This window comes from Ursus maritimus, unplaced genomic scaffold (assembly GCF_017311325.1).
Source record: "Ursus maritimus isolate PB19 unplaced genomic scaffold, ASM1731132v1 scaffold_23, whole genome shotgun sequence".
NCBI lineage: Eukaryota > Metazoa > Chordata > Mammalia > Carnivora > Ursidae > Ursus > Ursus maritimus.
The window spans coordinates 33,079,208-33,092,975 of NW_024424786.1; the positions used below are offsets into that span (position 1 = coordinate 33,079,208).

Consider the following 13,768-nt stretch of genomic DNA (forward strand, 5'->3'; position numbering starts at 1 on the left):
CACGTGTCAAGTTCTTTATTTTCACAGATGCTACCCAGAGACCAAACAGGAGAAGGCAATTTATCGTCAGTCGTGGAATTTCTCCTCCTGGGATTTTCTGACCTTCCAAACTTCCAGGGACTTCTATTTGGAATTTTCTTTCTTATCTACATATTCATCTTAACAGGAAATGGTCTTATCATAATAGTTACGAGGGTGGACTCTGTTCTCCAGACACCCATGTATTTTTTTCTTGCAAATTTTTCCTCACTGGAAATTGGTTATGTGTCTGTCACCCTCCCCAGGATTCTGGTGAACCTTTGGACCCAGGATAGAAGCATTTCGATGCTGGGCTGTGCCACTCAAATGTGCTTCTTCCTCATGCTCGGAGCCACGGAATGTTTCCTCCTGGCAGTGATGGCCTATGACCGCTACGTGGCCATTTGTAACCCTCTGCACTACCCTCTCGTCATGAACCGCAAGACATGCATCCAGTTGGCTGTTGGCGCCTGGCTCAGTGGAATTCCAGTCCAGATAGGACAAACATGTCAGGTGTTCTCACTGCCTTTCTGTGGTTCTAATCAAATCAACCACTTCTTCTGTGACATTCCCCCATTGATCAAGCTAGCCTGTGGGGACACTTCACTTAATGAGATGTGTGTCTATGTAGTTGCTATATTATTTGCCATGATTCCTTTCCTACTTATACTCGGCTCTTACGTGAAAATCATTTCCACCATCCTGAAGTTGCCCTCAGCCAGGGGCCGATCTAAAACCTTCTCCACCTGTTCTTCCCATCTCACTGTCATGCTTTTATTCTTTGGGTCAGCAACCATCACCTACTTAAGGCCCAAATCCAATCATTCTGCAGGACCAGACAAACTGCTCTCTCTTTTCTACACTATTGTGACTCCGATGTTTAACCCCATGATATACAGTCTTAGGAACAAGGATGTGATTGCAGCACTGAAAAAATTATTACTCAAGAAAACAGTGTGAGCATTTTACAGATCACTTTTTACTACCTTTGTCTCATGATTATCACAGAAATATTATTTAATATAAATATTATCCACTCATGTTTACGGTGGCACCATCATTCATAACTATTATGTAATCCTTTGCAATTCTGTGTTTTAGAGTTCTGGCCTGAAGTCAGTGTGACTGCATCTTTACCAAGCCAATTAATCAATTTCCAAATGCTCTATTCTTTAAGACAAATTCTTTTTTTTCCACAGCATATTATAAAATTACCTACCTTTAAAATTTTCAGATAATTTCAACTGTTAGAATTGATTTTAAAAATGTGTAGAAAAAATAGGGCTGGCCTTTCCCATTTGTCAAATATTTGCAAATATTATGCTTGTACTCCCATTTGTATTTACGACACATTCATTTCTTCGTGATAGGTTTACACGAGATATGTATTGAGGGAGTGATCACAAGGCAAATTATAAATCATATTTTAAATTGTAAACAAATTTAAAACAAAATGAAAATCTTTAATTGTATCCGCTTTCTCAGTATGAATTAAGAAAATGTTTCCAAGTGTATCCAGAGAAAGTCAAACATCTGACCTGGCTGTGTCATCCTGTTTTAAAGATTTTTCATGGGTGGGTGGGAGGATGGGGTAACTGTTGATGGGTATTAAGGAGGGTACTTGATGCAATGAGCACTGGGTGTTATATGCAACTCATGAATCACTAAACTCTATCTCTGAAACTTATAATACACTATATGTTAATTAATTGATATTAAATAAAATTTAAAAATATTTCATCATTGTGCCTTTTTTTTTTTTTAAGATTTTATTTATTTATTTGACAGAGAGAGAGAGACAGCCAGCGAGAGAGGGAACACAAGCAGGAGGAGTGGGAGAGGAAGAAGCAGGCTCATAGCGGAGGAGCCCGATGTGGGGCTCGATCCCAGAATGCTGGGATCACGCCCTGAGCTGAAGGCAGACACTTAAGGACTGAGCCACCCAGGCGCCCCCATCATTGGGCTTTACTCCAGTTTCTGAAATGCATTTCTAACTTCTCAGAATTCTTTACTATAGCTTATTTGATTTATCAACATTGCAGTGAAAAAAAAATCTACAACTTTTATTTTTTTAAGATTTTATTTATCCATTTAACAGAGAGAGAGAAAGTACAAGCAGGGAGTGGCAGGCAGAGGGAGAAGCAGGCTCCCCACTGAGTAGGGAATCTGAAGTGGGACTCAATCCCAGGATGCTTAACTGACTGAGCCACCCAGGTGCCCCAATCTATGACTTTTCTCACTTAATTTAAAGAACACATTTTAAACTTTAAAGAGGAGAAAACAAGAAACAAAGGTTCACACACAATTATTTAGTATCACAAATCGTAATATATACACATTGAAGATGCCTAACACTGTCTGCCTACAAGTTATATTTAAATTAATGTAACAGTGACTGATCTTTCCCATTTTATCATTGTCTCATTTATATAAAATAAGGTTCTTTTTATTAGAGAGTATAGGTTAAAATCAAGAACTAATCAATCATAAATACACTACAGGTAAGAAGACTTAGGGGCTTTATCAACATTACCCTTAACACCCACTTCCCTGTGTTGAATGTGCAACTCAGAGGATATTCAGTCTTTATTTCTAAACATTCTTGTTAATACTTGAGAATTGTATCATTTATCTAACAATTATGCACTTTGTAAGTTTGGTTATCCTTGTAGATATTTGTTCCTTCAGATTAGTTTTTCTTTATAAGGGCTTGCATTTTAATTGTAACATTTGATGTATAAGTTTGAATTTTCATTTTTAGGGACTGGCCTTTTAACTTCCACCAGTTAACATGATGCCTATGTCATCTTTGTTTTTGTAAGTATGTATGAGTAAAATATTTTAACCTAATCTCATGTATTTTCTTGCATGTATTAAGAATTAAATATATTCTCCATTGTGATAATGATGAGGGTGTTGAAGATATTTATAATATGTTTGAGAATGCAATTTTGTTCTCTTCTTTGATAAGCACATGCTGTGGTATAATGAAAATAGCATTAGTTCAGGAATCAACATAGCTCGTTTTTATTTCTAATTTACCCTAACTGTGCATTCTTGAGCCATTCAATTTTTATTTGTATCAACTACTCTGTCTATAAAATGGTAATAATCTCACATCACTCTCTCACAGCAATATTATGAACATATAATCTTTGACCCAAAAAATCTTGTTGAAAATTCAAGGATTTTGGAGAAGGGGTATTTGACAAAATCTAGTTTTCTGGAGAATGAAGGCTGCACTTTTTTTTTTAAAGGCTACACAATTAAACATGGAAATTATTTTAATTTTCACAATTTTAATGCAAATCCTTCTATAACAGCTTCCAAACTTCCCTGCCTTTTTAAACCTCTGGACAGAGTCTATTTTGCTTTGGCTTCTCGAGTTATACACCAGAAAATATTTGGGTTTCTGGGCTTTCAGGGCCTTACATAGTTTCCAGACATGGAATATCATTCAGCTTTATATTAACTCCCATATTACATTATTTTCTTCTATGTCATATCTCTTCTTGCTTCCAGTCAATTGATTTTCAGAATATAAGCCTCTAGAAATGTTTTCTAATTAATTACTTTCATTTTTTCTAATGTGTTTCCCATTGTCATCTATTATCTTTCCTTATCATGCTGAAAGAAAGCAGTTTGTCAAATTAGTCACCTCATTTCACTTGCAATTTGCAAAAAGAGCAAAGATTTCTAAAGTTTCTTTTCCTTTTATTTGATTTAGGATATGAAACAGTTTCCTAATGTTTACATATGTTTTCAGTACAGAGACCAAATGTATGGAGAAGCTTATTGATTAATTAATGGACTCACTGTTTTGCCAAATATTTTGGCTGCCATAGAATACAGACCATCAAAGAAACATCATATATATATATATATCGCTATACGTGTATGACAATAGTTAATTATCAGAAATAAAATTAGTTGCATGAAACCATCTAGAAATTAAAGTCTACAAATGTGTTGGTGTGCACACACAAACATACACCAACTCTATCATCCTTCCTGTGCATCTGGTTAGCTAGATAGTGACCTATCATCTGCCTTACACACCAAAGGTAAACACACACACGCACACACACACACACACACACACCCCTATGTACCTTTTGTGCATACAGCTTATTATGGCAAAGTCTGACAATTCTCCTCTGAGCTTTTAGCATCATTTTTCCAAAAACTTTGTTTCATAATTTATATAATTTCCTTTTTTTCTACCTTTCATCCTTATGATTACCTTCCCTGTATCTTCCAGTTATATTATTCTATTTCCACACATTTGCTTGGTACTAATTATCTGACTTAGTGAAATAGCCTTGTTTTGAATGTTTTAATGTCACAGGTAAAGGAATATTTCATCAACGTAAGAGTTATCTATGGCACATTACTATTCCAAAAAACAACTACACACACACACACACACACACACACACACACACACACACACATATATAATTATATCCTGCATATTCTTTTCCAGCCAAGAATCCACAGCCACAAATGCAAGTTCAAACTATAGACATACTCAGTCTACCTTCCCCAAATCAAGCTGTGTAAAGATTCCACACACGCTGCTGTCCTTTCCCTCTTCCCTTATCAATTAACATCAGTCCAGTAAGCAATCTTCTGAAGTGCACAGGTCCACATGCACCCAAATACACACATGCATGAGAACCTGTATAAATACATGTCTGTGTTTATAGAGAAGAAAAGTCAACTTCTTAGTACTGTGAATGAATTATTCTAGGAATAACACAATTTAAAAATAAGAAACAAAAGTTTACCTTGGCAAGAAAGATATTTATAATTTATAAAGCACATCTATTCCCTGCACATATTCATTATATTTAAAAAACTAGGGGGACAAATAAATTTTCAGCGTATTATTATCACTGAAAGTGGTGACTGCTTTCTTGTTTGTTTGTTTCAGGTTTTTATTTAAATTTCAGTTAGTTAACATATAGTGTATAATTTGTAAGTTGACTAGGTAAGTGAGAAAATCATTGTTGATACTGTTCACAGATTTTGGCAGGGGAAGTATGGAACCTCACTATCTAGCAAAAAATAACCAAGAACATAGCTCTTATTTGCCCTTTTATAAAAATGTTAGATTATTTGACATCTATTAGAGTTATTTTTAAATGTTTTCTCCCTTGTTGTATCTTCTATGTCAACTTTTTTTTTTCCTATATTAGGCAGGAGGGACAATGAAAATGGACAGAATTTTTTATATCTGCCTCACTCCATTCCACATATAATAGCTTCTGGAATTATGCAATTTCTGCTTCGAAATTTTCCTGGAATTTTTTACTCTTGATATTATATTGCTATTTTATTAATTTGTTCCTATACCCAGTCATTTACATTATATTTTTTATAGTTTTGATATGTTCCTATGCAAGTGAGTAGAACTAACATTTTCACTCATGGACTAAAGCTTTAAAAGCAGGTGCAAGCTTCAGCACATTTTTTTTTAATTGGAAGCACTGGTGACAGGTCATGGTTCCTTAGAGGTCTGTTGCCTGCATATACAAGGATTCATTAGATAGGCATGAATATTGACAATTAATAAGGTTAATTACATCAATACAAAGAGAACAAACAACTAATCATAATGATTTTCCTGATGTACAATGAGTACATATTTATGAATACATATTCACATTTCATGATTACGTGAATAACACAGGCTTATTGCAATAAGCTATAAATATCAGTAAAACAAAGAAGAAAATAATAGAATATTTTACCCTGAGATATCCATAATTAACATTGATTATCATATTTTTGTTGATCATTTTCAGTGTGTGTGTATATGGTATACAAGTTAGGTGTGTGATATCCGTGCTTTTATAGTATAGAGAGAGAGAAAGCACCAGCAGAGGCGGAGGAGAGGGAATCCTAAGCAGACTCCAATCCTAGTTCTGAGCCTGATGAGAGGTTCAGTCCCACCATGGGGAGACACGACCTAAGTGAAACCATGAATCCAATTCTCAACCATCTGAGCCCCCCGGCGCCCCAATAGTAGATATATGTTATAAAACTTTGTTTCCTTTTCCTTAATTTTCCCATCACCCTCTCATCTCTAGAAAAGTATATTAAAAATACATTCCCATAACTTTCTTCCCTCTTTTTATTGCAGACAAATATTTTAATAATAATATTCACTTTTATCAAATCATAAGACTGTATTACATGGCAATGTTTAATCTGATAGTAGCATAAATCGTGCTTAATATTGACTGGTATTAGTGCACCAAAATCATTTATGAAGTTATGTTTCCAGTGAAAGGTGCTTTTTCTTTAATGATTTCTTGTAGAGTCATTGCTAGATATACATATTTATTTATTTCAGTGTCCATTGTCAATCTGGTTCTTAAAGTGGCCATTACAACTCTATGGAAATGAATGATACGGTTTCCAGTAAGTGATACAACAGAGTCTATATTACAACTAAGTCTATTACATCGATCCTTGTCAAAAGTTCTTACTGAGAGAGGAAAATAAAACACAAGAAAACTATGACATTACCAATGGAATGATTGGCTATTTGATAAAATGTACATAAATGTATGACTTGACACATAACAACATTACAAGTAATTATTAATTTGGAAAAAACGTTCCCGTGGTATAGACAGATATTAGACTTTAATATAAATATCTGTTGAAATTTCAACATCAATACATAAGAAATCAATTCATGCAAGTATAACATTTTTAACAAAGAGAATTATTTGCACAGCAATTTTCTCAATGCCGCTATGACTTCCTTGTTCCTTAGACTGTATATGAGGGGATTAAACATGGGAGTCACAATAGTGTAGGAAAGAGACAGCACTTTGTCAATTCCTGCTGAGTGACTGGTTTTGGGTCTTAAGTAGGTAATAATGGCTGATCCGAAGAACAATGCCACAACTGTAAGATGAGATGAACAGGTAGAGAAGGCTCTGGCCTGACTTGTGGCTGACGGCAGTTCAAGGACTGTGGAGATGATTTTGCCATAGGACATAAGTATCAACAGAAAGGGAACTGTCACAATCAACACAGCAACCATGTAGACCATCATTTCATTCACAAAGGTGTCCCCACAAGCAAGCTTGAGTATTGGGGGGATGTCACAGAAGAAGTGGTCAATTAAATGAGAGCCACAAAAGGGCAGAGAGAAAATCTGGAACGTCTGCCCTATCTGGACTGGAATTCCACTGATCCAGGAGCCAGCCACCAGCTGGAGGCAAACTTTGCGACTCATGACTAGAGGGTAGTGCAGAGGGTTACAAATGGCCACGTAACGGTCATAGGCCATCACCGTCAGAAGGAGGCACTCTGCGGCTCCCAACACAAGAACACAGCACATTTGGGTAGCACAAGCAACTAAAGAAATAGTTCTTCTCTGGGTCGAAAGGTTCATTAGCATTCTGGGGAGAGTAACTGAAACATAGCAGATTTCCAAAAAGGAAAAATTGCCAAGGAAGAAGTACATAGGGGTCTGGAGAGCAGGATCCAGTTTTGTTATTAGAAATATGAGGCCATTACTCATTACAATAATGATATAGATGACTAAGAACAATCCAAATAGAAGCCACTGGAGATCGGGAACATCAGCAAAGTCCAAGAGAACAAATTCCATCAATTCAGTTAGATTTTCTACTTGTGGTTTCTCTTGGTGTTTCATCTGTGGAAAGGGTCAATTTAGCATGTACTATTGTTTTACCTTAATGGATCAGTACTTGTTCTCTAAATTGTATTAGGGTATCTACATTGGTTTTCCTAATTACTGTAATTGTTTTTAATTTAATAGTGTTACTATTTGTGCATTTCTCTTTCTCAGTTTGGATCCTGTGGATTATCACTGTACATACCCCTTGAAACTTCCTTTAAGATCACTCCATATACTTTCTGAATACAGCCCAGGATAAACCGAACTTTGCCCTGCTCAGCACAGACACTGGAAAAATTGGCAATCACCGAAAATAGATCTCCAGCTATGCCATATGATCCCATTCTTAATTACATTTCTCGACAATCCTATTGTACTTCCTTATGATTTTTCTCTACCACACGTCAATAGGACTGTGTGAGACTTTGTCTTCTCCATACATTTTCAACGGCCTGCTTGAACTCTTCATTACCCTCCTATCACTTGATGGTCCTGATCATATATTTTCTTATTATACAGTTCATATTATTGGGCAGTTTATAAAAAAATAATATTTTATCACATGTAGAGGAATTAAACAAATACCTTTTGGTGGGATACTAAATGGGGAATATAAAAAGGTTTTATTTAGGGAAAGTTGCCTGGGAGCATAGAAAGAGATAAAAATAAGAAAGAGGGTGACCCTGGGAAAACAAGGATAGCCTGGAGTGTGTTCATTACACGTGGGTATGTGTGTGGGTGCATGCAGGGGAAGATGTGGGTCTGTGTGCTTTGTGCATTTCCACTATCTCTGTTGTTCCTCATAAAACATCTCAGAGAACAGTTTCTAAGCTCACTTCCCAGAGATAAGAATATTAAGATTTACTAATGATAGATAATTTGATCATGTGCATGTAGGTGTTGTGATTACAAGTCAGTGCTTATTTTTTTAAAATGTTTCATTTATTTATTGAGAGAGAGAGAGAAAGAGAGTCAGGGAGAGGTAGAGGGAGAGGGAGAGAAAGAATCCCAAACAGACTCTGTGCCGGGCTCAGAGCCTGATGTGGGGATCAATCTCATGACCTTGAGATCATGACCTGAGCCAGAACCAAGAGTCAGATGCCACACCAGCTGAACCACTCAAGCACCCCAGTGCCTTTTCTTTCTTTCTTTCTTTCTTTCTTTCTTTCTTTCTTTCTTTCTTTCTTTCTTTCTTTCTTTCTTTCCTTCCTTCCTTCCTTCCTTCCTTCCTTCCTTCCTTCCTTCCTTCCTTCTCTCTCTCTCTCTCTCTCTTTCTTTCTTTCTTTCTTTCTTTCTTTCTTTCTTTCTTTCTTTAAATTGGACTTGAGTTTGAATCCTAACTCCATGATTTATTATCTGTGTGACACTGGGCAATTGCTTAGGTTTTTTAAAGTTTGCTTTCTTATTTGTGGTAGTTAAATGAGATAATATTGGTAAAGTTACCTATCAATTTTATTCTGATTTATTATTAGATGTGGTTTTATAACTATAATTATGAATATGCCATGAATATGATATTATGTTAAGTCTGTAGTCCCCAGGGTTGTACCACAGTGTTTAGCAAAATTGTGTTTAATAGAATTATTAAGTTGCTTCTTGGTGACCATGTTTATTTTTTCATTCTTTCCTTTCATCAGGGCCAGGACTAAGGTAAGGTGAGTGAGACTCCTGAGGTACAAAATTTAAGAGGCACTCATTCTCAGAGATGAATCTGTGTTGCATAGTCCTGAAAGTGAATGAATCCTTAGACACTGCACCCTTGGAATTTCTTGGCTCAAGATCAGTCCCAGGCTTGCATTTCATTTCTCCGTTCTCATGGGTTTGGACTTTGTCCACCAAGCAGTGTACTATAGTGTCATGGGTAAGGGATGCAGTCCTGCCAAGATGGGCTGGATTTAAATTATGGCTCTACCACCCACTAGCTGTGTGACCTCAGGAGAGATGCTTAATCTCCTTGTGCCATAGTTCACTCAACTACAAAACTGGCTAAATATTGTACAAACATTTAGGATGTTTCTATTATTGAATTCATTTTATTTATGTGAAACAATTTGAAGTCCCAGCACTCATAAAAGTCTCTCTAAAGGGAGCTGTTATCACTGTTATTAAAAACTTAAATTTATTCTTCTAAATTGTACTCTCTGTTCTAAGCTGCATGAAAAAATATTCTCTACCTTTTCTTTATCACGTGATTAATGTGGAAATGGAATAAAATCTCAAAACAATCATCAAACTCTAAAAGATATGAATTCTCTACCAATAGTTTTGTTTATATTATTATCCTTACTCTGTGAACCTAGTGCCTAGAGTACATATCACCGTTCAGCCAAGATTGTTGGAGTTTGGCTAATTCCTTTTGTATGCCTTTTCTTTCATTAATACTATAGGACCTGGGAGTAACGACCTTGACTGTTTTCCTAGTTGGGATCAATATAGATCTTAGAATATGCTTGTATACCTAAGATGATGCTGAGTATTTGATTCTGAAATTAAGTAAATCAACAGACATATTTTAAATAAAATCATATCCTTAAAGGGGAGAAATGGATTAATATACAAGAGAATAAAATTCCAATCTTTATGGATCTCTTTTACAAATGACGTTTACTTAATATAAATGATTTCATGCTTATTATTAGAAGAAAATTACTTCCCGTGCTAAAAAAAATATAATTTCTAACTGCACAAATCCAACATTTTGGTGATGAAATAACTGATGTATAACATGAAATAGTAAGATTTCTGTATGTATTTCTCAAGAGTGGAACAAAGCAGAAAAAATGAGAGGTTTGTTCCGTGTGCTCTCACAAAATTATACTACTTTCTTTCTTGTCAATATTTAAGTTCTTATTGATAAAGGGAAATAAAACTTCATTTTGTAAGAGTTTTGTTTAAATCCAAGCCTCCATTATGTGAAAAACTCCAAATGATTAAGGGAAGGTATAACAACACTCTATTTCAGTTAAATATTGAAGTCACCCAAGTTCAGTTATATTTATAGATTTGGTATAAATTAGCAACTTAAACCTTAAATCAATTTAAAAACAATATTGAATTTAAAACTCTTTTTCATTATTTTGCAAGTCCTTAAGTCTATCATTTTTTTTCCTTTAAAATAAATGTTTTTTGGGTTCCCCGATGGTTGTGACATTATTTCATGGTTTGCTTTGCTTTAAATCTCTTATTACATTATCAGGTTGAATTCATAAATACAACACCGATTTCTTACAGCGATTGGTGCGAAATGAAGTTTCCAATAATATTATCTATACCTAGAAAAATTACTTCAGTTATTCCAGTTTTCAGTATTTCAAAGTGACTTAATACCATTATTTGTTATCATTATTTCATTGTAAATTTTATTTAATAAAATCAGAAATACAGAGGCGTCACTGTAATAAAATGATAGATTTGCTACTTTGTGTTAAATACTAATTTTAAATTTAAAAATATCATCTAAGCTTAGTATCATATAACTTAGTTTGTATTTACCTTTCTTCTTTGGGTTGTTGCTGATTTTTTTCACTATAGAAGGTTTAATGGTTCAGGGATTGTAGTTGAAAAGCACTTGTATCATCAAAGATACACAAATCACATTTATAATAATTCTGTTGGCTCTAGACATGAACTGCTCTTTAAGTGAAAGTTGGTTGGTTGCACCTCAGGGATCTCTTCCACCTGACAAATTTACATTTCTAATTAGAAGCATCACTATGGCATCTCTGATGTGTTGTATTTTATTTTTTCCCCATAGTTCTTAGTCTTCCCAGAATACTTTCTCTCAACCCCTCCATGGACTAGTACATCTTATTTCTTAGACAGGAAGAGGGTGCTGAACACTATTATCTGAGAACATCCAAAATTGACACACATCTGAGTCTTACCTTATCTATTATAAATGCCCCATTAGGAGCCTCTGTCCCTATCAGATTGAGATGTCGAATTTGTTTTTCTTACATTCTCCTCTACGATATGTTCCTTGATCACTAGAGGCTGTCCTGTGTAACCATTGTATTAAATGTTCTGATGACACATGGTATTTTTATATACAACACTTTTATACTATTCATTTCTTTATGGCCACCTGCACAACCTGAGATTTAGCTGTTCGAATGTACTACACATGGTTCAAAAAATTAAAGTTTTAACCCAAGGGTAATCTGAAGAGGGGGAGTTTTTCCTTTCTTTTGCAGGCATATCCGTCTTCTCCCAATTTCATTTCACATCTTTAAGGTGTGAATATTTTCAAGCTTTACTGAGGATAAAATGAGAATCTGAAATAAATCCAGTTGAGATCATGGGAAAGACTCAGAGCAAATGGTCTGTGAATTCTAGGTTTCAGTTGTAGGAAAGACAATTTTTTTTAACAGATTGCTTAAGAATCATGGTTTAAGATCAATTTCTTGTGTCAAAAATCAGGTGTTTCTTCCGGTTATTTAGTAAATAGTGATTTCTAAGAGTTTATGATTAGGAAGGGAAGCTATTCCTGAGAGAGGGAACCCCTACAGCAATGTGGTAGCAGAGAATGATTAGGAAAACTGCTTAGGTTCTTGCAAGAGTATGTGCCTGGATCACGGAAGGCAGTGAGGAGGATGGTGACAGATTGCACAGGGAGACAGATGAGAGCTCAGTGAGTGAGTGAGAAGCCCGCCAGGCTGGAGCTACTGAGGAGGCACATCCAAGAAGCATCTCTGCTGAGGACTTCAAAGCCTCATATTCAGCACGGTGTAGTACTAAGCAAGGGTACGGAGTCTTCTGATGCCATAAGATAGAATAGTGAGGAAAAAATACTCAAATACAAAAGAGAATTTGTCATTCAATAAAGATAGCCTACCAAACTGGCAAAATATGAACATTTAAAGTACATGTTCTTAGGACAACTGGACAGCCATAGAGGAAAGAACAAGGAACTTCTCTGAATAGCATATATTACAGCAGGAAAACTCCCAATGCTAACGCAGGTTCAAATACTTTCAAATGCTTTGATGAGTGAAGTGATGAAAGTGGCTAATGCAGGAAACATTAAGGTAGCCATTTTCTCAAGGCCATTATGAATCCTTATCTTCAGAGTATATATCATGGGGTTAAACCTCAGAATGACAGTGGTATAGAAAGAGACATAAATTTGTCTGTTCTGAAATATATATTTGGATTTAGGCCATAAATATGCTAACAATCTCAGATCTGCAGAATAAAGCCACAACTATGATGTGAGATGAGCAAGTGGATAAAGCTTTGGCTGGTCCTGTTGCTAATGGCAACTTCAGAATGATGGAAATAATTTTACTGTAGGATCCAAGTATCAACAGAGAAGGGATCATAACAAAGAGCACAGTGACTGTCAAAGCCAACATCTCATCCAGGAAAGTGTCCCCACAGGACAGCTCAAGTAGTGGGGGAATGTCACGGACGAAGTAGCTGATTTGGTTAGACCCACAAAAGGGCAGAGAGAAAATCTGGCATGTCTACCCTATTTTGACTAGAACTCTTCTGATCCAAGAGCCAGTCAACATCCAATGGATACAGAGGTGTGGTTCGTAACTACAGGACATGGCAGATCATGACAAAGGCCATGTAGTGGTCATAGGCCATCACTGTCAGAAGGAAGCATTCTATGTTTCCAAGCACAAAGAGAAATATTTTTGTAGCACAAGCTGAAAATGAAATGTTTCTTTTCTGAGTCCAAAGGTTAGGAGCATTCTAGAAAGAATGACAAATACATAAAAGATTTTCAGGAAGGAAAAAATAAAGAACCTGGTCAACTCTGGTTATGAGAAAAATGATGCCATTTCCCATAAAGATGATCACATAGACAAGAAAAATAGCAGAAAAGAAAACATTCAGATTGGAAATACAAGAAAAGCCCAAAACAACAAATTCCATCATTGAAGTGACATTAGCTTCTGGTTGAGTGTGTGTGTGTGTGTGTGTGTGTGTGTGTGTGTGAAAATAGTGAAATTAGTCATTTATGCTCTTAGTTCAAACCATTTTCTATCCACTAGAGGAGTTTGAGGAATTAATATCTTTCTTTCTTTTCCTTTCTTTCCTTCCTTCCTTCCTTCCTTCCTCCCTCCCTCCCTCCCT

The 13,768-nt window shown here is 35.7% G+C and overlaps 2 protein-coding genes and 1 pseudogene across 2 annotated transcripts; 1 reads left to right on the forward strand and 2 right to left on the reverse strand.

The window, feature by feature from the left end:
* LOC103666206 (olfactory receptor 10AG1-like) lies at positions 1 to 978 on the forward strand (the record flags this gene model as incomplete). Its single annotated transcript, XM_008694225.2, has 1 exon — positions 1 to 978. A coding segment is annotated over one exon (978 nt), but the record flags the coding sequence as incomplete, so codon positions are not given.
* Positions 979 to 6,757: 5,779 nt separating this feature from the next.
* LOC103666058 (olfactory receptor 10AG1-like) lies at positions 6,758 to 7,723 on the reverse strand. Its single transcript, XM_040638716.1, is given in 1 exon segment — positions 6,758 to 7,723. A coding segment is annotated over 1 exon segment (966 nt).
* Positions 7,724 to 12,837: 5,114 nt separating this feature from the next.
* Positions 12,838 to 13,768, reverse strand: part of LOC103666207 — a 4,378-nt pseudogene continuing 3,447 nt past the window's right edge.